The sequence below is a fragment of the Podarcis erhardii genome (genome assembly GCF_964252035.2).
Source record: "Podarcis erhardii genome assembly, chromosome: 4".
Classification (NCBI taxonomy): Eukaryota; Metazoa; Chordata; class Lepidosauria; order Squamata; family Lacertidae; genus Podarcis; species Podarcis erhardii.
Window position 1 is genome coordinate 74,525,462 of NC_138508.1, and position 25,529 is coordinate 74,550,990.

The 25,529-nt window shown below is 42.6% G+C and overlaps 2 protein-coding genes and 1 long non-coding RNA gene across 4 annotated transcripts in view; 1 reads left to right on the forward strand and 2 right to left on the reverse strand.

Moving 5' to 3' along the window:
- The window catches only part of NIPA2 (NIPA magnesium transporter 2), a 19,262-nt gene extending 17,065 nt beyond the window's left edge, over positions 1 to 2,197 (reverse strand). Inside the window, exon 1 of one of the 2 annotated variants that reach the window (XM_081858995.1) lies at positions 1,931 to 2,197. The gene's annotated coding sequence lies outside the window, so the exon portion shown is untranslated. Of the gene's footprint in view, positions 1 to 876; positions 1,014 to 1,930 lie in introns of those variants that run through there. The other variant, XM_081858996.1, reaches the window with a different exon arrangement.
- LOC309340320 lies at positions 1,397 to 14,321 on the forward strand. Its single transcript, XR_014155930.1, has 3 exons — positions 1,397 to 1,722; positions 13,406 to 13,503; positions 14,081 to 14,321. It is a non-coding gene; the product is annotated as an uncharacterized lncRNA (long non-coding RNA).
- Positions 6,557 to 25,503, reverse strand: NIPA1 (NIPA magnesium transporter 1). The gene is made up of 5 exons (XM_081858999.1): positions 24,975 to 25,503; positions 20,976 to 21,023; positions 15,779 to 15,869; positions 13,045 to 13,205; positions 6,557 to 12,234 (listed from the first exon to the last, which is right to left on the reverse strand). Exons 1-5 carry the CDS (start codon positions 25,129 to 25,131, stop codon positions 11,723 to 11,725), a joined length of 969 nt encoding a protein of 322 aa, XP_081715125.1. The 5' UTR covers positions 25,132 to 25,503; the 3' UTR covers positions 6,557 to 11,722.
- Between the last annotated feature and the right edge of the window lie 26 nt (positions 25,504 to 25,529).

A 25,529-nucleotide genomic window follows, 5' to 3' on the forward strand; every position in this document is an offset into this window, starting at 1 on the left:
TATGCTGCTTTTCTGGGCAAATGCCCATCCAAAACATCTTACAAGCAAAATAATATATTAAAGTAGTATGAAATTTTAAAAAGCCACAAGTCAACACTTAATAATAATAATAATATTCTTTCTGGTTCTGATATATTATTATGGAGTCAGACCATCATGAGATCAAGCATTAAGGGGTGGAACCTCTACATGTGTATATAAAAGATACTTGCTATATTCTGTTCTAGGAGCAAAGATGAGACCAAGAAGCTCCACAGAACCCTGTACAGTGCCTGGAGATTGGATACCAATCCCCCAAAACAGGATTATATCAAGTGCATTAGGATTATCCACCAGACTTGCTTTACCTCATCCACTTGGCAAAAACTTCAGTACTAGAACAACCACACCTAGGTATTTAATCTCAGAAATGCAACCTAGGTGTCCTGAGCTGATTGGTAATATCCAAACTCCAGATCTTTTCCAGCAAGTGCTTTGTAGCAACAGCAGAAACCCCACAAATCAATTCCTGTGGTTCTCAACTCGCCTCCCAATTACCACATTCTGGACAGGGTCTGACAGAACCAATTCAAACCAGGTATAAGCAGACTTCTACTTTGTTTGGGGTTTTTGTTTTTTACTAAGTCCCCGAAATCTACCAATTCAACCCAGCAGCAAAACACAGACCCTGCAAGTTAAAGAGTCCAGGGTTAAGCATGCAATCAATAAAAAACATAAAGCAGGAAGGAAATAGCTTGTGCCTTTTCACCGAAAGACAGAGTAGAACTATAACAAATAACAGCAACTGTAAAAGCAGCAGCACAGCTACTAGCAATAAGCAACACACAAGGCAGAAAAATAATATTAAAAGTTCTTTAATGGCCAGTAAAGGCTTACCGAAATAGCAAAGTCTTCACCAGCTAGCAGAAGGAGATAGCTAGGCAGGCTTCAGAGGGCAATGAATTCACCCCCTATGGGCAACGCAGTGGAGAAGACCCCGCAACTCACTCTTGGATTTTGCTTTGGCAAAGGATGGATTATCACCTTGACTTCTTGAGCAGTGTAAGGTAAGGCACTGATCTTCAACTGGTGGTCCTGGACCCACTACTGAGTCACCATACACCCAAAAGCAGGTTACAATGCCGCCACCACATTGGGAAAATAAATAGAGGCAAGTCTCCAAGTCTGTTTGAGCTAAAGGTGGGTCTTAGGGCTAAAAAGGCTGAAGACTAATGCCCTAAAAGGATATTAGACCCACAGTATCAACATACAATCACTCAAACTATGAGAAGAAATTCATCCCATGGCTCACTCCTTAAGCACCACAACTTACTACAACAGCAGACCAGGAAGCAACCTAGAAATTAACTAGCATGCCTTTAATGATCGTAAAGAAATGAGGTAAGAGAGATATGAAGCCACAGGCTTCCAAGAAAGGATAGCTATAGTTTCTGGAGCTCCTTCGCCCACGCCATCCTGCCTCAGCCGTGCTCTTAAAAATAAATACGTAAATCAGATTGCTAAATCTCCAAATCACAACCGCCTCAGCCTACTCTCGCGAAGTGCGTATTTAAGTGGAAGTCGCTCCCCTGGGGTGACGCGCCACTCACTTATTTTTACTCAGGAGTAAACCCGTTGACATCAGTGGCCATGCCTAACCCGGCTCCATTCATTCCAGCAGGCCTGCTCTCTGCGTAAAAGTTAAGTTGACATCACATCCCACCGAAGCGCAACAACTCCCGGGTAAGTGCGCACCATGCAACTGTCACAACAATAGTGCGCGTCGTGTAATCGCCGGCTCCGTGCAAGCGCCACACAAATCTTCTTGCATCCCCGCGCGACGCCGAGCAAGAAAGCAAAGCGCCGCTTGGCGAGGGGCAGGAGGCCGGCCGGAGTCGCGCCAGGTCCGGCCCGGAGAGAAGCCACCCGCCGGAGGCCCAAGCCCGGTTACCTGCAACGGCGGCGCCTCTTTCTTCCTCATATCCCGCCTGCCCGGAGAGGGGCCGCGGCCGGCGCAGCGGCGTCGGAGAGGAGGAGAAGCAGCGGAGGAGGAAGAGGCGTCGGGGGAGGAGGAGGAGGCCGAGGGGAAGCCAAGCGCCCTTGCCAAGCGCGCGCCGCCGTCGCCATGGGGAAAGCCCCGCTCAGGTGCTGGGCTGCTCCGCGCCGTCGCCCGCCCTCCGCGCAAACCCACGCGAGAAACTCCGCCGGCGCCCTCGCTCCCCTCCCTCGGCACGCCAGGCGGAAAGGGAGGAGCGACGAGCCGGGCGGAAGCTGCCTCACCGAGGGGATCTGTTTTTGGGGTGGGGAGGGGTGTCACGTGAGAGTTTCCCCATTCCTCCTTGCGGGGAGGTGTGTGTGGGAAACGGGGTAAGGGAGACACCCAAATCTGCTAAGGAGTCGAGCGAAGTGCGCGCGAATTTTGGAGCAGGGGCCTTGTTTGTTTATTACATTTCTGTTGCATTTGTTTATATTGCATTATTTAGCTTTAAAGTGGCGTGCACAGTTTTCCCCGGCCGACTCCTCCCGTTTTTATCTTCACAGCAACTCTGTGAGGCCGGCTGAGCAGCAGTGACTGGCCCAAGGTCAAACCCAGGTGTGCTTCTTGGTGGACTGGGGATTTGAACCCTGATCTCCCAGTCTGACCACTTACACCACATTGGCTATACTTGATATAGGGTCCGGCTGCAGCTCTCGACTGAGTGCGTAATGGCACGTGTAGCAAATGGGAGGCTTTGTAGTCGCTTTGTCCTTGATTTCATGTACAGGTGTGCCGTTGGCCGCTAGGTAAAGGTAGAGGGACCCCTGACCATTAGGTCCAGTCCTGGCCGACTCTGGGGTTGCGGTGCTCATCTCGCTTTATTGGCCGAGGGAGCCGGCGTACAGCTTCCGGGTCATGTGGCCAGCATGACTAAGCCACTTCTGGCGAACCAGAGCAGCGCACAGAAACGCCGTTTACCTTCCCGCCAGAGCGGTACCTATTTATCTACTTGCACTTTGATGTGCTTTTGAACTGCTTGGTTGGCAGGAGCAGGGACCGAGCAACAGGAACTCACCCCGTCGCAGGGATTTGAACTGCTGACCTTCTGATCGGCAAGCCCTAGGCTCTGTGGTTTAACCCACAGCACCACCTGCTAAATACCTGATGGCTAATGTGTGCGTGTTTCCAGTGGAATTCCCATTTACAGAAAACATACCAAAACGGGTTAGAGTACCTGTAGATGACCCTGGAGTCTCCTTCCAACCCTACAATTCTGTGATTATCATGGACCCATAAAACAGGGAAGAACTACCGCTTGCTATTTGCTCTTCTCACTGTGAGTTGTTTATTCTGTCTCCTGGGGCTACTGCTTTTTGTCTGGCCAGCATCTAATTGCTTAAGGGCAGAGTTCATTTGAGAAATATGAGCCCGCAGTTTAAGCACCTGATACAACTGTAAGATAGTGGAAAAAGTTGCCCTGGAGGGTTTCAGACCTCATTAAAGAGGTTTAGTCAGTGGATGTAAACTGTAGATCCTATCTTGGGTGAAAAGGAAAACTAGGGGAAGAGCACAACATGGGCACGTGTATGTAAGCCTGGTTCCCCCTCAGCAATTGCTTGTGGGGAGACATGTAGGGCCTAAGGGTTCAAAACTATGGTAGGATGCCAGGGCCCCAAAATGGCACACGGGGAGAAATGAGACAAACTTAATAAAATGGGGGCCAATGGAGAGTAAGCAAGAGATTCAATTAAATATACAATTTTAAAAACATTGAAAGAAGAGGGGAGTCCCAACAATTTAGCTATATTAGTCTGGCAACTTCTAGGCTGCAATGCAACAGTAGACCCTCAGCCTCTGTCCTTCCCTGACTGTGAGCTGAAGAAACACTGAGAGGTGGTTCAGTGGTGCTCTCACTTTTCTTGCCTTCTCTGAGTGGTTCTGAAAAAGACAGTTCTTTTACTAGTTTCTTTGTGGTTTCTTCCCCTGAAAGCTGTTTGTGGACAAATGCTGTGTCCCTCGGCCTGAAAGCAAGATGAGCACCGCAACCCCATAGTCACCTTTGACTGGACTTAACCATCCAGGAGTCCTTTTTTTAAAACCTTACTTCATGAGGTTGCACATCCATATGTATGCACACACACCTCTATTTTTCCAGCTTGTTCTGCCCAGTTATGAGTTCACTGTTCCTAACAAAGATGTTTGCTTTTTAAAAGCAAAATAATAGGGGCAGCATCGAGAGGAAACTGCAGATTTAAGAATGCAACATAAGCTATGGAATTTGGTCTCGCCAGATGCAGTGATGGCCACCATCTTGTATGGCTTTTAAAAAAGGAGATAACCAATACATGTACAACAAAGCTTTCAATGACTATCAGCCATAATGGCTACAGACCCTCCAAGTGTACCAATTTTCCAGGGATGTCCCTGATTTAGAAAAGCCATCCTGGTTTCTGATTTGATCCTGGAATGTCCCACTTTTCCTTAAGTTGTCCTTATTTTCATTGGAGAAATGTTGGAGGGTATGGAGTTATTCAACTCCCAAGCCACCGGATGGCAATCTTGTATAGGGAAGGTTTTTTTAAAAAATGTTTTATGTTTTTATATATGTTGGAAGCTGCCCAGAGTGGCTGGGGCAACCCAGTAAGGTGTGTGGGGTATAAATAGTAAAGGTATCATTATGGACTGGGACGTCCCTAATTTCATCAGAGAAAGGTTGGAGGGTATGTTCTGCCTCTGCACACAAGAGGCAACAATGCTTCTGAATGCCAGGGCTCTTCTGAAGTATTGCCTTTTAAAGGCAAGTCCCACCTGGGTTTCCTTTTAGTTCAATATATCTGAAAAGAAACATACAGTACTACAAAACTCTAAAGGTCAGATTCACAACCAGTCTGGGTAGTGCAATGGGCTTTCGCCTCTTTTCCCTCATGCCCCCAATTGGTTCTAGGGGGTCAGAAGAACCCCTAGAACAGTGCATGGGGGCCATGGGAAAGATAAAGGGGAGACAGTTCTGTATGGCAAGCAGAAATCATAATAGTGTGACATCTACCGTAATTCCTAAGTTTCTTTTACCTTAAAAGTTTTATGATGACTTGTCAAGTCCCTTATTCAAGATCACTATGACAACCTAGATAGGCATAATGGGATATCTCCATGGTATAGTGATACCTCGGGTTAAGAACTTAATTCGTTCCAGAGGTCCGTTCTTAACCTGAGGTACCACTTTAGCTAATGGGGCCTCCTGCTGCCACTGCACGATTTCTGTTCTCATCCTAAAGCAAAGTTCTTAACCCGAGGTACTATTTCTGGGTTAGCGGAGTCTGTAACCCGAGGTACTACTGTATATTCATGCACTAGTGTAATGAATGTGTCGGTACATTTTAATTATTTCAAATTAAAAGTTACTGTTAGCTGTGCCTCGTGTTTATTTATCCCTCTCTCCACTGCTACACCTGCTGCTTAGGATCTGATAACTTTCTCAAACTGCTTGCTTACTCCAGCCAGCATCTAAATCATTAACAATTCAGCCTACCTTTCGCACACCAGGTGCCTCTGCATGTAACCTGAAGTGCTCTCTCCCACTGCATAATTCAGAGGTGACTTCCTTACCTTACTTTTCAGCCAGCTTCAAAAACTGCTGTTGCCATTTCACAGTGAGTTCTGGTTCTAAAAACGGGCAGAATCTCATTAACAAGCCCAGTTCATGTCTGCAAAAGTTCAGACATGCATATTCAGAGTTTTTCTGCTATGGCATTGCAACCACTCCACCATGTCCCATTTAAACGCCCATATTATTAATCTTCTCTTACAGGGCCACAAAAAGAAATATATATATATATATACACACACACACATGCCATTCCTGTGACTTACACTGCAACCGCTACGTGTTTGGGGTCAGATATGGCATTTGTCATGTCATTTGGCCTTGTATCACTGTTTTGTTTTTAATATCTGGCAGGAGGGGGCACTACAGTTCTGAACAGTGAAAGAAAAGGGGGAGAAGCCTTAATGCACTGAAGGTGTAATGTTTGCCAAGGCGAAGTCCAAACACTGAAAACAAGTTTTAGAGCTAAGCTAAGCCCCAATTTAAATTAAGCCATAAAAGTGAATGATAAGATTACTTAAGTACTAGGGTCTGTCACATCCCACTGCTAGTAGGTTAGCGCCTTAGGTAGGATATAAACATTTTCTTATCTTTGTGAAGGAAAAACAATTAGTGATTTTGACTGGAGGATTAGGAGAAAGCCTGCTAGTGAGACTGTGAATTATAATACTCTCCTCAAAAGGTAACAGAGCTATGAAGAAAAATCTCAAAGCAAACACGGAACTAGAAATTTTTTTTTATTTTAAAACAGTACACATTAATAAATAGGTCTGTTGTCAGAATCCTTAATAAATAGCCTTTGCTAATTTACAAGGCAAATACAATATGCCTATAACTACTTTTTTTTTTAAAAGCAAAGCTAAGGTTATTGAGCATTTAACAAATCTGTATACACATTGTTTTGGAAGCTAATAAAATAGTCCTCTTTTGTCTGCCTGAAGTAACTATATTGCAACACAAAAGCATTTAAGCAATCAAGCCCATAGCATTTGAGGTTTGCTCCCTTTTCCATTATTTGAATCCACATTTTGATTTGAGGCCAACCAGCCAACACCACTTCTACTAGAAGACAGAACAGAAGACTATTTCACCTTTAGTTCAGGGATGGGGAGTCTGTGGCTCTTCCAGATGTTGTTGGACTCCAGGTCCCATCAGCCCCAGCTAGTATGTTGTAGTGTGTTGTAGTCCAGAAACATCTGGAGGAATACATGTGCCCCACACCTGTTGGTGTGGCTCTATGTAAGAAGTCCCCCCCCCCAAGTGCAAACCTATATGCCAACTGTGTTTAAAGAGCTCTGAAATCTTTAAAGTCCTCCATTTATATTAGAAAGTGCGAGTGGTCCATCATGCAAGTGCAGTCCAACTTTCAGTACAGTTTATAGGCTCTATTTATTTAATCTTAATAAAATGGAATCACAGCTTCCATTTCAAAATTCAGTGTATTTGACTTTGTAGCTAGTTTTTTTCAGTATCACTACATTCAGCATAAACCAAGTTTATTACTAAGATAGTTTCATATAAAAGAAATGAACATATTCATATAGATTAATACAGTGCTTTTTTTTCTTAAAAAAATGTTTAGGGGTACTCTCATTTTCCTACTCATATTGAAATACTACCCCCCAAATTAGCCCAAGCTTAGATTCACAAAATGTTTAGGGGTATTCGTACCCCAGCATACACCCAGAAAAAAGCACTGGATTAATAAATATGAATCTTTCTCTCATATACACACAATCTCACACTCACACACATTTTGAAATAGTTATTAAGAGAAATAATTTCTGTAGGCAGAAACTTAAAAGCCAATTAAAGAGCACTTCATATTTATTCAGAACTAGCGGGAAGTCCCACATTCTTTAATGATGCTTGCTCCCTAGTCCAAGTAAGAATTACAGCCTTGTTCTAAGTATTTCTGGGGTTGCTCTATCGAGTTTCTAAGTATTTGTTAGTGGATTGTGCCCAAAGTCTATAAAAAAAGTATTCCTGTGTAGGCAGGCTATGAGTTGCAACCATGGTTTGCTTTTAAAAAACACACATTTCATATTGTGTTGTATTTAGGATATTACAAAAATGTTTTTTTGGCTTCATCAGAAAGGTTTATTACTATTAGACTTCAAGTCAATAAAGCAGGGGATAAATATGTAAATCCTACATCATGTTTCTCAACAGAATTAAGTGTCTTCTGTACATCATTATCATACTTCATAAATATGCTATGAAACGCCTTTAGAGTATGCTCAACTATAGCGCAATGCCCTTCCATGAATTTATGGTCCACTGAAAATAATTAGAGCCCAAGCTTATGAAAATGTTTTAAGTGCCTAGGTATTGTACAATCAATGTGTACAAACTAGGCAACAACCTAGAAAGTGCATGTCAAAGTCTGAGGAAGACTGAAGTTGAGGCGATAACTGCATATTTCCCAGTATTTCCCAGTATGGGACACCAATCAATACTGTAAGGAACTTAAAACACACAAACAACCAAAGTAGTAACAGCAGAGGAAGATCAGGGAATGGAAGGAAAGTATTGTTACTAGCATTACTATTACTGTTGATTATTTTACACCCGGAATTCAGGAAAACTGACCTTCACACAGGGTAACAAAAAACAAACAAACAAACAAAAAACGGAAGGGAAAACTATTAGTTGAACAGAGTAACAAAAATAAATGCATCTATTTGCCATTCAAAATGTCAAATGCCAAGATATAAATTATGTGCAAGGCCGCTAAAAATATGTCAGAACGTTATTCTATTCTTGCTAGTTAGTGCACCTAAAAACAAGGCCCATATATCAGAAATCAACCTATATAAGTCAGTTCAAAAAGTGTCACAAGCAGAGAGTGGGTGCATTGCAGAAAGGTGACAGCACCACAAATGGCCTCAGATGGACTTGCCATGCTCTACTGCCCAGACAAGGGATGGCCAGCTGGCAGGCTCCATGGTCATTTTTACCTGTCAGCCCTTCCCTTTTAAAATCAAGGGGTGGTAAATCAAGTATATGTACACTCTTAAGGAAAGCAAAAATGTTTTTTTAAGTTGCAAGAATGAGAGAAATCCCATACTTTTAACGCTACATCTCTCTCGGATTTGTCTGAAGCATGTATGTTATACATAAGCATATATATATACGGTATATTTGTCTTTATTATGCTTGAGCACACAAACATACACTCTCCATAATTGTAAAGCGCTTCCTTCAAGATGGCATAATCTTTATTATGGAGCCTGACAGGGTATGTTTGGGTGGCAAAATAGATTTCTGCCCCTGAAACATTATTGGGAAGACAGTGTGTCAACCTTCCCCCCCTTAGCCATCCCAGGCCTAGACAGACAATGCCTCGTTCAGTCAAGAATACCTTTGTATAGGATTTTAAATGTGCATAAGTACCAGCATACTTGGTTAGGCACTTTTTCGTAGAGAACAATAATGCTCTAATTTCTAGAATGAGATAACACTCCTAGCCGTGTGCCTACCTACATTAAGGAAAACTAAACTGAGGTCATCATAAGTCAAAGGCTAGGGGGAAAAAACAGCTGTGATTTAATCTCTGGATATATATCTTTTAAAAAAACAACAAGAAAAGAATTACCACATCTCAACAATTTTCTTTTAAAAACTTTAAATGTCAAGCACACCTTGTTTACAAAAATACAGTGCCATGGAATGATTCCCTCCAGAAACTTACCATCACAAACAGCAAGCTTCCACACAAAACCAATACCTAAACTTTATGAACACTGATTAAGGGCAGTCATCCATAAATCCACCTTTCTCAGACAAGTGTCCTCTGGTGAGCAGGACACATGGTGCGCCGATAAGACCCCAATTGCATTTCTGAAGTAGGTAAGAAACATTAGGATTCCATTCCAAGCAATGGGGGAGAATCCCAATGTTTCTTACTTTCTCCATATCCTACAAAAATAGGAGAAGATCTTGCTTCTTTCCCAAGCCTTCTGTTCATGTCAGGAGATTTTTGGGAAGGGTGATTTGGTGATTACCACTGTACAAGCCAACACAACATTTGTGGACCCTTGATTAAGGGTCTTTTCACAAGTCACGACTGGTGACCACCATCACATTTAAAGTGGCTTATATATTTATCTACTCTGACATGTGTCGACGCGGTGAAAGAGATACCTATGGGTAATCCAAACATTAACAGTATACATCTCTTGTATAAACTCTCAGGCAACATGAGAAATGCCCTTTTATTTTATCAAATTCAATTCAGAAACTGACATCCCATTTGTAATTTTCCAGACAAACCTTACAAGAATTGCAGAACTTCTGCACTGATTATTTGTGCTAATGTAGAAAACCGACAACTCTCTATGCTGCAGTTGTCTAACTTTGTAGTTTAACTTTCACCCCGCAGGGTAAGTAACATTATTGCCAGGACAGGAATGGCTTTTAATGAGGTTGAAGCTGGAATCTGAATTCATCAATTCGTTATTTGCTTTGTGAATACAAAAACTGAACTTCCAAGTTCACAGAATTTTAAAAGTAATGCATACTTAGGAAAAGGTGTGCATATTTGGATCAATACTCCAATACCTATGTTATGTATCTTTGGAACTGATAGGAAAAAATATATTTCTATGGCTGATGTCAAATGTGTTCAAATTAATTACTAATATATATTCAAATACCCTGAAGCTGTTAAAATGAAATCTGAAGGTACATATAGCAAAGTAAATTCTTAATATCTGAATCAGGTGTACCAAAGTAGCTGGTCGTTTTGCTAAAATGAGAGAGTTGTGTGTCTCAAGCAAATCTGAACTGTTTTCCAGCAATATCCAGGCTCTGCCTTGTGAATGACTGAAGAGTTACTTAGGCTAATGGCCTAACCTTTCCTTGACTGGAATTGAATATTTTTCTTTCCTCTAACAGAATCACTTAACCACAACCTTCCTTTTGCCCTAAAAAGTGCCAGTTCAAAACCTGACTTCATAACCTGTGTTATGAAGTAGTTTACTTGGTTAGAAAAAAAAACTGGAAGGCTGTGAATGGGCAATTTTAGAACACCTCTCTTCAGAACTCACACACAACAGGAGGTGCATGGAAGTTACCACAAAGTCACCTCAGTTATAAATTCAGACTAGTATATATGAAATTGTGCTGCCGTTTCTGACCACTTTGCATGTTTGTAAGCAACGAAGACTGCCAAATGATAGGGGGAAATGAACTGCCCCATGGAGGTTTTCAAGACACACCTTCATTCAAATTATGTGGTCTTTTTTAGAATGCAAAAGGCACTGAAGTACTTTCCAACTATTTACAAATGACCAACCCCCCCCCAAAAAAGTAGAAAAGTGGTTGCAATCTGCCATGATCCTCACATTCTTGTCTGTTGATTATTAAAAGCTCCTGAATTCATGTAATGTGTTAATGAACTTCAAATGCTTACTGTGAAAAAAAGGCGTATCTGTAAACCGACTGCTGTATTTACTTAAGTGTGAGTAACTATGTCCTGGTAAGAAAATATTTTGAGAGACAAAAACACTGCTCTGTATCTTGGACTTAATTATGAGCTCTTCAGCGCCATTCCAGATTACAGAGAAAGTCAGTGAGGGAAGGAAATTTACCAGTGTACAGATTCTGAAATATGGATTTAAAGAACCCTCAAATAAAGCTGTGAGAAAAATGAATTTTGTGACCTAACAAAAGATATATTGGGGGTGTTGGGGAGGGAATCCAATCTAAATTTCTGAAGTGTATCTACATTTTTCAAAGGCTCATCATTCATTACACCTGCCCAATGGAGCACAGAAGCTGGATTTAATTTATTCACAACCATGTTTCAGGAAGACATTTTGAAAACTTCCAGAACACTTCCACCTTCACTGTATACATAACCTTCCTAGGGTGAAGAAATACATCAGCTTTTGCACTGATGCAGTTCTTACCCGCCTGCCATGAGGGGTATAAGAGCATTCCATTTTAATACCATTTAGATAGTTGAAGCATGGTAACAGTTAGTTCTAGAGAAACTGGATTGAGAACACCAATTCATTTCACATATTCCAACAAGGAATGAAAGGCTCTGTTGTTCTCTGGGCTTAGAAATCAAAGTCTCTGTCATTCCCATAGCCTAGAAGTGGAAAGGCTTTTATTATTTTCTGGGTCATCCAGTCCCTTTTGATATCATGGTATTAATCAGTCTTCGTATTGGGCTTATTTAAATCCCCAATACTGAAATTGAACTCCTTGAAGACTTGTATGAGAACAATTCCAATAGATACAGTGGTGAATCCACAAGCCATCCCCAAGAAATCCACCACTCCAACATTACTCCACTCTCTGAACAGGATGGCTGAGGCCAGCAAGACCAGAGTGGTGAACACTACATAGTAGATGGCACCAAACACCGAGGAGTCGAAACATTCCAGAGCCTTATTGATGTACCTGAACTGAATTATGATGCTACATCCTAATACTGCCAGCAGGACCAAACAGAGGTAAAGTGCTCTTTGACTCGATGGGTTATTGTGAAAGATATCTTGAGCAGCTAGTCCAATGCCTTTTGTACTGGGCACTGTGAAGCTTCCTAGCAATGAGCAAATGCTGATGTAAACCATAATATTGGTGGGTCCGTGAGCAGGTGCAATCCAAAAGATAAGCAGGAGGAGCATGAGAAGGACAATGCAGAGGTAACCCACGAACACTGAAAAACAAAACAAAACAGAATGGCAGCATGGTAAATTTCTATATAAAGGCAATTTTACAAAGGACATTTTTTTCATGTTTACAACATGCCTATGCCATATGCTCGTAGTCAGAACAGAAAACTGGAATCAGCTTTGAAGGAATATAGTGTATGTTTTCTTCTGTTCTGTCACCTATTTCTTGGGTTAAAAGCTTGTATGAAGAGTATATAAAACAGATCAAAATTTCCCCAAAGGAATACATCTCATAGTACTTATACCTAAAATAATTGCCTATTACTTTAATGCACAGCCTTCTAATAAAAAACTGTTGGTTTGTTTTTAAAAAACTAATACACTGATAGTTGCTACAGACTTGTGTAATTAGGTTGGTTAAATTCCACTGGCTTCAATTCTGCAGGGCTGCAGCTAATTTCTCCTTTAATAATGCACTGAAGCATACCAAGAACTTAAGCAGATAAACAGTTCCTATCAAAAAAAGCAAACTGGCTTGTCTTATTATGCTTCCAACGTTTTCCTGCAGTCACAGCCACAAATGTTCTATTACCAAGAAACAACTAGCTGAATTCAATGAAACTTGCTTCTGAGTAAACACGTTTAGGATTGTGGAGCAATTCAACTGCAGTCATTACATTACATTAAGATACATCATCTTTTTCACAATGCAAAACTGCTTGGCAACAAGTGCAAATGAGGCGATACCTCATGTTGGACCAACTTACACTGTGTTTTTTTGTTCTGTGAAACTGACACAGTTATTGAGACTCAAGACTGAGTTGGCAATGTGATTATCCCAAGGAATTAAATACCTGGATTTGTGAGCTTCTCTTCAAGTTCGGCCTGTGTGGTGACACTTTCAGACTTCGGAGAATGAATTATGAGAACAACAGAACCTGCACAGCTCAGCAGACAGCCCAGCTTGCCAAGAATGTTGAGTTTTTCTTTCAGTAAGTAGGAAGCTAAAATGGATCTTTCAAAGAAGAGAACCAAAGAAAAAGAACATTTTATTCAAACTTTCAATACTGTTAATTTAATTCTAAGGTAAGTCATTACCCTTTATCCTCCACCTTTTTTGGCAAGGCCAGAAGGATTTGTTTGTTCAAAGTGGTTTATCTGTCTCTGAATGTGGAGATAAGGGATCAGTTTTAACATTTGACCTTGGTTTGGCAGGTGGGAGGACAAAATGGGAAGAAGACACTTCCCTGTCACACTTTTGGATGACCGCAAAACATAATTTTATGGAGTCTTCCCTGAAAAATGCATGTAGGGTGTATATATTTCCTTCACTCAGTTCCAGAGGGTAAACCATTATTTATTTTTTTAAAAGGAAAACAATAGGAGACTCTCAAGCAGATGAATAACCCAAATAACGTATATTGAATCAACCGATATCACCTTTTGCCAAACCCACTAAAAATATTTGGCAGCACTCAATTATTTATGTTGACAATGTATATACCATTTAATTACAATCAGCTCTAAGTGGAGTGCAAAAGCTCAATAGAGTAAAACTAAAAAATTAGTCAAAACCATAAAATCAGAATTCAGTTAAAATGGAATAAAAATGTCTTTAGTAAGCATCAGATATTCGACACGGAGGGGGATCTTTTGATCTCAGCTGAAAGGGAGTTCCTTAAAAATTGGCACACAATACTAACCACAGCTCCTGGTGGATGTGAGCCATGCATCTGAGCCATACGGGGTCACTAACAAGGACTCCCCCAAACAGTGATCAGGCAAGGACATAAGAGAGCAGCCCTGTCAATCTGTTTGGGCAATGTAACTTCTCATTTCTCTTTTCCCTTCTCCATTTCACTGTGTGTCCTCAAAATCTGCTCTGGACAGTCCCTCAACCCTTGAGCAGATTTTTGAGGTGCATGGAGACTGTGGGGGGGAGAGAAGAGAAAGGAGAAGATTATCGTGTGAGTATAAGTCTAGTCAGTGCTATTTTTCTGGAAAATTGTTCCTGGAGCTCACCTCCCTCTTAGAATGGCAACGGCACCCACCTGAGAGGTGCTGGAACTGAGTTCTGGCTGAAAAAAGCCCTGTGTCTAGTCATTCTATGTTGGATCTTTGAGGATGGATAGAACACGTTAAAGGGAAGTTTTCCCTCTGCACATAATTGTTGCATTATAGGGAAGCATTGCATCGTTCTCTTTCTACACATAACTGTGGCCTTATGGGAAGCATTGCTTCTTTTCTCTTGCATTCTGGGAACTCTCGCTTATAATCTTTTCTCTGTTTCTGCACACACTGTACGAACCTGTTCCAAACACCAAGACATTCCCTCATCGCTCAGTTCACCTTAAGTTCATGGTGACTTGTTCTCCATGCATAGTCGACCATATCTATAGAACTTGATTATTGTATTCTTTCATGTTATGATCAATCATTAGTAATTGTTTTATGCCATATTAATCTTTAGTTATTATTAATTAGGAGGTTTCATGCCTGTCTAGTCCCAACCTCGTTTCCCAGCCTTTAATCTACCGGTGATTAATGTTCACATGTAATTCCCACCCCTCACATGTAATTTCCGCCTTGTATGTATGTTAACCAATCAGCATTAAGTTTCTTTGTGTTTGTATCAACCAATCAGCCACAAGCACACCTGTGGCAATGTTTGTAATATTCAATAAAAGAGAGTTCCCGGGACTTCCCGGGAAGACGCCTCATGACACCCACTGCTCGTCTGTCGTGATTTTCATTCCGACAACACGTGATCCAGATTAAAAGCAGCACATTTGAGTCTCGCGGGTGGCGCTGTGGGTTAAACCACAGAGCCTAGGACTTGCCGATCAGAAGGTCGGTGGTTCGAATCCCCGCAACAGGGTGAGCTCCCGTTGCTCGGTCCCTGCTCCTGTCAACCTAGCAGTTCAAAAGCACGTCAAAGTGCAAGTAGATAAATAGGTACCGCTCCAGCGGTAAGGTAAATGGTGTTTCCATGCACTGCTCTGGTTCGCCAGAAGCGGCTTAGTCATGCTGACCATATGACCCGGAAGCTGTACGCTGGCTCCCTCGGCCAATAAAGCGAGATGAGTGCTGCAACCCCAGAGTTGGTCACAACTGGACCTAATGGTCAGGGGTTCCTTTACCTTTTTACTTTCAAAGGATGAGATGAAAGTATGTGCTGAACTCTCACTTATTGAAATAAATGCCATTTTAAAAAGTGATTATGTTTGGCAAGATTGTGCCCCATGTGCTTCATTTTCTTTGGGTAAGTCTGGAGAGTTAAAATGGGACTGAAGACCCACAAGTTTCATCCTTTACGCATTTGACCTGTGCCTTCTTGAGCAATGGAATTCTGCTTGCACAACAGGACTTCTGATTTCTTTCTCTTTCTCCCCTCCCCCCAGTTGAGTGGAGTTGTAATTCAAAACATCTGGAGGCTGGCAAAGCCTGAATTAGTAGAATAGACATGGCACACCGTACTGAACTGCGGCCAGTACTTGATTCATTGTCATTTCTTGCTGGTATTCAGATATGAACTCTATATACAGGCATTTATATCTGCATAAACTTCAAAATAAACAAAATCCTTACCCAAATGGAACCCCAAGCGCTCCAAGAGGAGTCACCAGAACAGTAGGAACTGCAGTGTAGGCTAAGAAATTCCCGATTTGGCCAAGGGCCACTGTGGAAAAGAAATGCAAATGTGTCATTGGCAAAACAAAACAGGCTGCTGCTTACGTCAGAATTCTGATCAATGATAATGTTACACTTTACTGTTCTGCCTTTTGGGAAACATCTGCATCATGCTGCAATCCTATATCCGTTTACATGAAAGTAAGATTCATTGAACTCAGCGGGACTAACTTCTGAGTATACATGTACTGTGCTGCTGAGTAAAAATCAGAATTTTCCAGCTATTAACATAAAAAAAAACTACAGATCTTAACATTCTGAAACTTAGTATGGGGTAGTTGCTAATAATGATAATGATAATGATATGCTGCCCATCTGACTGGGTTGCTCTAGCCACTCTGGGCAGCTCCCAACAAAATATTAAAAACACAATAAAACATTGTGTGTTTAAAAACTTCCCTGAACAGGGCTGCCTTAGAGCATCAGACTAGGAAAACCCATGTCTCTATCATCACAAAGCAATGAAACTCACTGGATGCCCTCAGACCAGTCGATCTCTTTCAGCCTCTCCAACCTGAAATGTATCCTGCCTTTCTTTGGAGGAATGGTGGGATATAATTGAAACAAATAAACACATACATTTGCAATAAGAATAACTACCAGTTGGCAAAAATAATCACAGCCCAATCATGCTTCAGAAATACAGATCCAGTGTGGGAGGACTTTTAATTAACAAGCACAGGAACATGAACATGCCAGCTACATTTGATATTAAGGAACTATTATTATTATTTCTGAAGGCAGCCCTGTTTTAGGGAAGTTTTTTTAATGACTGTTTTAATGTATTTTTAATCTCTTGTTGGAAGCTGCTCAGAGTGGCTGGGGAAATCCAGCCAGATAGGCGGGGTATAAGTAATAAATCATCATCATCATCATCATCATCATCATCATCATCATCATCTTACTATAATTTAGCCGTAGGAAAGTTAAGGATGCACTGGGGCCAATTCCCCTGTCAAAAAACCTCAACTTTTGGTAGCACACAGCTAAATGTGAAGGTGCTTCCGTACGTGGGCTTAGGCTAGGACATTTGAAACATGAGGCCAAACTGGGGCATGTTCTTAATTAAGGCAAGTGTATATACAGGAGAAACAGAAGAATGCAAACAGGTGGACAAAAAGAAAATAACCAGATGTTAGGATGCTAGGAATCTACTATAATAACTCCAATTTTAGGCTGCAGAAAAGGACGCAACATCTGCATAGCTTGCATACCAAGACTACTTAGTCTGTTCTTGTGCATTTTTCCATGTCTAAAGAGAAAACATATCTTTGTCTCACACCATATGGGCATGTTTTAGGTTCCCACAGAAGCGCACAGTAATGAAAGAGTGAAGGAGACATGGTGAGGAAGGCACACTTTGACACAAAAGGAAGATTTCCATGAGAGGCTGGGTCTTATGACAATGGCAACATAATTCATGTACTCAGCAAAACATATCAACCACATTTCATATTTATATGAGAGGATATGCCTGTAGACAGTCTGGTCTCCCACTAAGCTCTTATATGTATATTATTATGTGCATATGAATAAAGACGCATATAGTCCACACTGATCTGTGGGGGCGGGGGAAGTGTTGGCCTAGTGTTTTCTATGTCAAGTTGATTTTAGGTACAGAGAGAATGGTTGCAGTAGTAGAATGAAAGAGAATGAAAGCGGGAGCAGTCCGGTATTTCTCTGTACCTAAATCATCTCACTTCTGACATCTCTAATCTAAAAAAAAAATGAGGTCTGCCGAACCTTCATTGACCAGTGACCGGATTAAATATTCACAAGCTGGGGCCTGACTTACAGGTGTGGTATTGCAATGAAGTAAGGTGAGGTGGTAGCTTCAGGCAATGGGTTTTAGGAACCATTAGAGATTAGGGGTTGTTTATGTATTTCTTGCCGCCATGCATTTTTTAAAATTATAAAATAGACTCTTGAAAAATCTGCCTGAGGGAAGAGGCAGTGGCAGCAGTTGCCTCCAAGTAAGGTTCAATGTGTACACTTCATGCAGGTTGCTAGACACACTGTGGTGTTTCTCTGGGGTAGGCTTACACAGCTTGTGGATGAGCAAGCCGAATGCTGTTCATCAGTCATGAAACGTCTGTGGACTTCCAGATGCTGGGGAAAAAACCATTCCCCTGTTTTTGCAGTCATGAGTTGTCAGGAGAACACAGGGTAATTGAGCTCCTGGTAGGTTGACAGATGTGTCTGGTGGGCTGTTTTCACCCGACTGCAGGCTTTCCCTGGAGCTAATACCATAGGGTCAGCAAACTTTTTCAGCAGGGGGCCGGTCCACTGTCCCTCAGACCTTGTTGGGGGCCAGACTATTTTTTTTTGGGGGGGGGGGAATGAACAAATTCCTATGCCCCACAAATAACCCAGAGATGCATTTTAAATAAAAGCACACATTCTGCTCATGTAAAAACACCAGGCAGGCCCCACAAATAACCCAGAGATGCATTTTAAATAAAAGGACACATTCTACTCATGTAAAAACACACTGATTCCTGGATCGTCCGCAGGCCGAATTTAGAAGGCAATTGGGCCGGAAGTGTAAGAGTGCGTGGGGGGGGAGATGCAAATGCTTGGTTGTATCTTAGAAACAATGTCTGTTAGATAAACAGTTCTGGACAGTGAGTGGTACTGTAGAAGGGACTCTCAACCTCTTCCCTTTCACTCTCACCACCAGCAGTGGAAACAGGTCTGGAAAGCAGGAATATGACTATAGTTATCAAGGGAGATAGCCTTCTAGAGAGTGCAGCATCTCCCCTCTTACTGGCAAATCATGTCTAAGAAGCCTTGAATTCCCTTTCCTTGTCGACAGTCTTGTTGTCTTCTGACAACAAAAGCTGGCTGGTGCTCTCTAGGGGCTGGAAACTGCAATGCCAAGTCTCTTTCCAAAAAGTGGCAACGGCAAAATCAAAACCTTTTAAAGAAAAAAATTGGTGATGAGTCTGCAAGGTGTGTCCCTATGGAAAACCAGTGAGGTGGAAAAATTCAAAATGTATTATCTAATCCTAACATTAGCAGTCAACTATGCCAATCATTTTCTAGCCTGACTGACTATGAATGTCACTTATATAAGGTATTTGTGCTTCTAACCGTTATCAGTGTCCCACCTTAATTCTCAGGGCTTGCTTCTTCATATCTCATGCCCAAAGGCTGACTCACACAAATGCTTCTGAGGTTTCTTTCTTTAATAGCAGGTGCACCATTTTTTTGGGGGGGGGGGGACAGCTGAAAGGGGTTTGTGTGAATCAGTTCTAACAGCAAGGCTTACTATTGTTGCTGAACATTGTATTTACTGGCACTGTAGTGTTGCAATGGATTGAGCCAGTATTGTTCTTCACCTAATGTAATAATGATAATAGTAATAATTAACCAGAAATCCTATAGCAGATATCTGAACACACCAACCTCTGGTTTGTTGGATTGTTTGCTTTTGCCTGGCCATGTATGCCCTGACAAACATGGTGGAGAAATCAGTTATGTTAAACTAGAGGGTATGATTTGTGAGGCAGTATGGTGCAGTGGTTTGAATGTTGGACCTAGGAGACCAGGGTTCAAATCCCCACTGGGTGACCCTGGGTCAGTCCCCGTGTCTCTGCTTACCTGACCTCATCATTCTACAGACCTTGGGCCAGCCACCATCTCTCAATCTAACCTACTTCACAGTGCTTACTTCACAGTGCTTTGTGAGAATACAATGAAGGTGGAGAACCATGTGTGCCACCTAGAGGTGACTGGAGGAAAGACAAGATATTAAACGTGAACATGTAAATAAATAAATTTCTTGTGTGTGACACGATTCACTTTCACCTACCTCAAACTGAGTTGTTGAGGATTTTCTGCTGACAGAGGACAGAACTAAGCTGATTTTTTGATCTCTAAAACCACAGAAGTGGCCTCAACAGTCCTGGATAACTGCTCTATATTTGGCAAAATATTATTATTACCTTATTAATATAGAAGATGACAATGATTAAAATTTGAGCATTCTAATAAAGGTCAGAGGGGTTAATGTTTTCAGTTACGCTACAAACAGCAGAAGCTTTTGAAAATGTGAAACCTTTGATGCTTAAAAGACTCCCTGTGGGGTAACGCAATAGGCTTCATTAAAAAAAAGAAAAGAATAAAAAATGTGCAACAAGCAAATCAAAGTGCCCATTTATAAGACATGTTACTCAAAACCTTCAGGTAAGGAGCAAATAGTAACAGAATAGGAGGGGGAAGAACACCAATCTAGCTACGAGTTCCATGCTTTTGTGTTTAGCACAAATACAGCACCTTTAAAACAAGACAAGATCCAAGTAGGTTAAGTTCACTCTTTTACAGAACACTCTCAGCACTGCAGAGAGGGACCACAGGAATCAGTGGAATGTCTGCCGTGCCAGCAGAATGCAACATAAGGCACCTGCATGACAGATAACATCAGCAGAACTCTTCAGATACACTGGACTAAGAATGTACAGGATGATATGGTATCTATTCCAGTGTTTCCCAACCTTGTGCCTCCAGCTGTTTTTGAACTACAACTCCCATCATCCCTGACTAGCAAGACCAGTGGCAAGGGATGATGGGAATTGTAGTCCAAAAACAGCTGGAGGCACAAGGTTGGGAAACACTGATCTATTCCACCAGCATTGGTTGCCAGTCCATTTCTGGATCCAATTCAAGGCGCTCACGATAGTGTTTAAAGCCCAAAATGACTCAGGCCCCAAACATCTGAAAAACCGCCTCCTTCCCTACAGACCCTCTTGGGTCTTAGGATCAGCAGAGAGGACGCTCTTGTAGTTCCCCTGCCCTCAGAAGCTCAGAGTGGGGCTGGGAGAAGGAGTAATTTGTAGAAGCCCATATGCTGTGGAACTAGCTCCCCACAGAGGGGTATCCTTACACTGTTTTCAGAGAATGCTGAAGATGTGCTTCTTTAGCCTTTGAGATATGTGATGTCTATTCTTAAACTTATTTTTAGCGTTGTATTTTAAATTGTTGTAACCCTTCCTAGGACCTTAGGCTGAAGGGTGGGTAACAAATTAACCACCACCACAACACCTTTCCCCTGCTCTAGCGCATAAGAATAGGATTTATTAGTTAGTATACTTACTTGCAATGGTGCCTGACCACCAGACTATGTCTGTTAGATATGAAGTTCCTAGAGAAGAGAAGAATCAGAAAACAGAACGTCAACAATATTGCAAAAACCTTATCTGTATACAGTGGTACCTGGGGTTAAGTACTTAATTCGTTCAGGAGGTCTGTTCTTAACCTGAAACTGTTCTTAACCTGAAGCACCACTTTAGCTAATGGGGCCTCCTGCTGCCGCCACCCCGCTGGAGCACGATTTCTGTTCTCATCCTGAAGCAAAGTTCTTAACCCGAGGTAATATTTCTGGGTTAGCGGAGTCTGTAACCTGAAGCGTATGTAACCTGAAGCATATGTAACCCAAGGTACCACTGTACACTCTACAAATCACAAAATGCTGCCCTTTCTCCACATCAGGCCTGTGTCAAATCAAATAACTGGCCCTACTAGAACTTGGTGTATAAAAATACAAAACATTATTATTCTAACAAGCCTACACACATCTACTCAGAAGTAAGTCCTATTACAGTATGTGGGGCTTACTCCCAGGTATATGGGTATACGATAGCAACCCTGAGCTTCTGGTGTCATTCTCAGTGTTGTGACTATTAAATACAAGTATGCTCACTCTGCATCGTTTTGTAAAACAAAGGAAGAGATTTCGGAAAATAGCCTTTTTGTGCCAATGTCAACCCACATCACAAAGGATGGTTTTCTCTTTTATTTAAAGGCAGTTTAAGAATAGAGTGTATTTGAGGTCTTCGGGGGGGGTGGGATAGATAAGTTTTGTCCCAGCCTCAGATGAAACATATGAACCAGCAAACTTGTTTTTAAGGTTTTGAATAGAGCAGGAAGTGACTTTTTGTAAACATGAAAGTAGAAACATAACTTTTCTCCCAGCAGTCTTTGAGCAGCATTTGAGCCAAGGATGTGTGTGGGGGGGGGTACATTACATTATACAACATTCGAAGTCGAAAACCACACCGAAATGAAAGGCTATCTCTTCATGGAAAAGCTGGCCCTATTATATCAGTGTCCAATTCTAAAAACAAAATCCAGACAAACATCTGAACAGGTCATGTGCTTATTTTAGGATCCCCTCATGCAGAAGAGTAGCAGGAGCTACCAACTGAATCTTCAGAAAAGCCAGACCTTTCATCTGATTCTCGTTTCAACTACATTTACAAGAGAGTCTAATAACACAAGTTGAGGATTGCAGGAAATGAAAACTAGACATGTTATATCATACTGTCAGCTGATAGTGCTGCAGTTCAAGTAATCTGCTATATTTCAGGACACCCTGAGCTTAACATTATCAGGAACAATATGTTCTTAAAGCAGTAAGTGATCAGAAACAGTTTTATGAGGCACACCCAATTTGGGGGGGGGGGAATTCTAGTTACAGCGGTACCTTGGGTTACATACGCTTCAGGTTACATATGCTTCAGGTTACAGACTCCGCTAACCCAGTTAGCTTTGGGTTAAGAACTTCAGGATGAGAACAGAAATCGTGCAGCGGCAGCAGGAGGCCCCATTAGCTAAAGTGGTGCTTCAGGTTAAGAACAGTTTCATGTTAATAACCAACCTCCAGAATGAATTAAGTTCTTAACCCAAGGTACCACTGTACTCAAGTATTTTAAAAAAAACCCTCCTACATCCCTGTTGTTAAAAGAAAGGGTAGTGCAAGCAACCTACAATTATTATGCTGCAGTCTGTTTATAACAAGGATGGGCAAAACTGTGGCCCTCTGGGTATGGCTACAAACTTCTGAACACTGAACATGCCTGCTATAGCCAATGGGAGTTTGAGCCCAACAATATCTGGAGGCTAACAGATTCTTCACGTCTGATTTATCAACTTAACAGACCAATCCTACGCAGAGTTGAACATGTCTAAACCCATCCCAGAAAAACCAACCCCAAACTAGTAGACTTAAGTCCATTTATTTCCACATATTTGGGCCTCTTGCCTGCAATTCTGTGCATACTCTCACTTGGGAGAATCGCCTTCCTGAGGCAGGACAAGTCCAATACATTTGGCAGCCTCACATCAACTCCCACTGTGCCCCAATTCTGGCAACCATGTGTGCATGTAGATATATACATTACTTTGGTCCAATCTACTGGTAAATAATATTATTAATGTGGTCTCCGACACCCACCGATGTTTAATTTGCTTAAGTCAGTGAAATGAAACAAAGTGAATTTTAGTACTTTTTGCCACCTTAGGTCTAATCACATAAAGAACTTGGGTAAGATTCCAGTCCCTGCCAATCTTATGCTATTAACATAACAAGAGAGCAATATTGTTTTTAAACTGGACATATTATACATGATAGTTTGAAACATGTGAGTTACTTTGTCTAATTTGTTCTGTGAGCTGCCAGTCATCCTGGTAATTCTTCTTTCTGCCCTTGCACTTAAGTTATTCATCACAAACACCCAAATAAACTTTATATAACAGATGACAAGCTGCCGCCAGTCAGGAAACCAGGGAAATTTCCTATGTTGTCTTACAGCAAGGTCTTGTTTAGGTAGCAGAATCAGATGGTTTTGTAACAGGACCGGGGGCAGACTGAGGGCAACAATGCCCATTCAGGCCTAGTTTCTGGAATGGAACAGCTTACATATTAGAAATGCCACGTGCCAGTTATCATCTTCCTGCCTGTGCCTGATTTGAGCATATTGTTTCTGCGCACCTCAGGTGCTCCCACGAGAAAATACAGCAACCACTGGATGACTAAATCTAAGTTACACAAAAATTGCATGCTAATTGCAAAGAGTTGTGCTCTTCAAGTCTGGTCTGAGGAGTTTTATGCTCATTATACTTGTAGGAGAACTAATTATCACGGCAACAATCCAAAGAATGAAGCAACTAGTTACATTCTCCCACGGGGTGTGTGTGTGTGTGCATGCGCCCATTTTTCAAACTGTGGCAGCCCGTACATGCCATATGGAAAAACACTATTAAAATGGAAGGGATGTTCAAAAGCAGTTTGGAATATACTATATGGTCCTGTGGGGTGTGTGTGTGTGTGTGTGTGTGTGAGAGAGAGAGAGAGAGAGAGAGATCCCACTGGAAATTCTAAAAGTACTTCTCTGAATACCGACCCCTGAGACACCTGTGGATTTTCTTCAGTGCCCATACATTGCATTCATGATCATTCAAATTGTTTGCAAGTCCAGTGGGGGAGATCAGTCCTCCCCTCCTTTGTAAAATAGGAAAAAATAGGAAATCATAAGCACTTAATGCCTAAGCAAGTTGCAGGACCTCAGGGTTACAACTTCCTCCCCACTACTCCTGACATTTAGCTGCTTTACTCAACATTGTCACTTTCTGGAGGATAAAACTTTAAACTCCTCTGTGGAGTAAATGCCCTGGATCCATAACTCACAGAGTTTAGAAAACAAAAATAAAACTTTCAAACGGTGACTTTGACAACAAAGCAGTTTCCTTTTGGAAGAGAAACCTAATTTGGACTCAAAGGGTCGCCCCAGCCCACGGGGAGGAGTTGCAAAGACTGTAGCTGGAGGGGCTGGGCAGCCGACGGGGTTAAATTCAGGCACTGCTTGCAGCGGCCATGAACCTGCCCACAGGCTCCAAAGATGCTCTTCTTTGAGTGCAGACAAGGAGCAGTGCTACTGCATTGGACAGAGATTTCTCTCCCCCCCCCCCGTCACATTCATGCCCACACACAGCCGCACCCCCTCCCTCCAACACCCAACTCCTAGGTGTGATGGAGCATAGGAATTAATGAACATGATGCCTGTTAGACGAGATAGGATCGGATAGCAAGGAAATCATGGAACCCCTGAATAGCAGTGGGGTGCTAGGCAGGAACACAGGGGCTGGAGAGGATGTGTTTTGAAGCATGGGGTGCGCGCCCCCCCCTTCACACTGGAGGGGAGGAGGTGGACCTGGGTGCAAATAATAACCGACCCACAACCGTGGTCCAGGAAGAGGGATCGGGGCGAAAAGGCCCGTAGGAGGTGTCCCCCCCCCCCGAATGCCCGCCCCCTACCTCGTCCTCTAGCGCGCACGATCCCTTTCTTTTGCAGCACAAACGTGGATCCGTTCACCAGGCTGGAGACCACGGCCACACTGAGACCCAGCGACACCGCCGCGGGGCCTGGATTGGGGGAGCCCCCGTCCCCCGCCGCAGCGACCGTCATCCTCATGCCCGGGCGGCGGCAATGGTGGTGGTGCCAACCCCGAGGAGGACGTCCAGCGCCTCTCCGACCCGGCTCCTTCTCCGCGTTCCTGAAACCGGCGGCTGATCTCTCCGCGGGATCCGCCCTGAATTACGGAGCTCCTCCCCCAGTAGCTGCTGCTGCTGCTGCTGCAACTGAGATCTCAGCGCCCTCTGGCACCAAAAGCCCCGCAGTCCAAAGTTGAGCGGTTGTTGCTCCTGCCTGGCTCTGCCCCCCGGAGATGGACGGGAGGGGACCACGACGACGAAGAAGGTCCGTTTCCAGCATCAGCGCCCCCCCCCCTGCAAGTTGCTGAGCGGCCCGGGCTCTGCACCATGACATCATGGCGTTGCACCATGACGTCATGCCCATGCGGGCTGGTGACG

Bases quoted from the DNA above. Each gene is read 5' to 3' on its own strand.
- NIPA1 (XM_081858999.1), bottom strand. From the start codon at position 25,131: ATGAGGATGACGGTCGCTGCGGCGGGGGACGGGGGCTCCCCCAATCCA. The intron at 15,870-20,975 runs GTAAGTATACTA...TCTTTTCCACAG, and splicing joins GTGGTCAGGCACCATTGCAA to TGGCCCTTGGCCAAATCGGG. The intron at 13,206-15,778 runs GTAAGGATTTTG...CTTCTTTGAAAG, and splicing joins GCGCTTGGGGTTCCATTTGG to ATCCATTTTAGCTTCCTACT.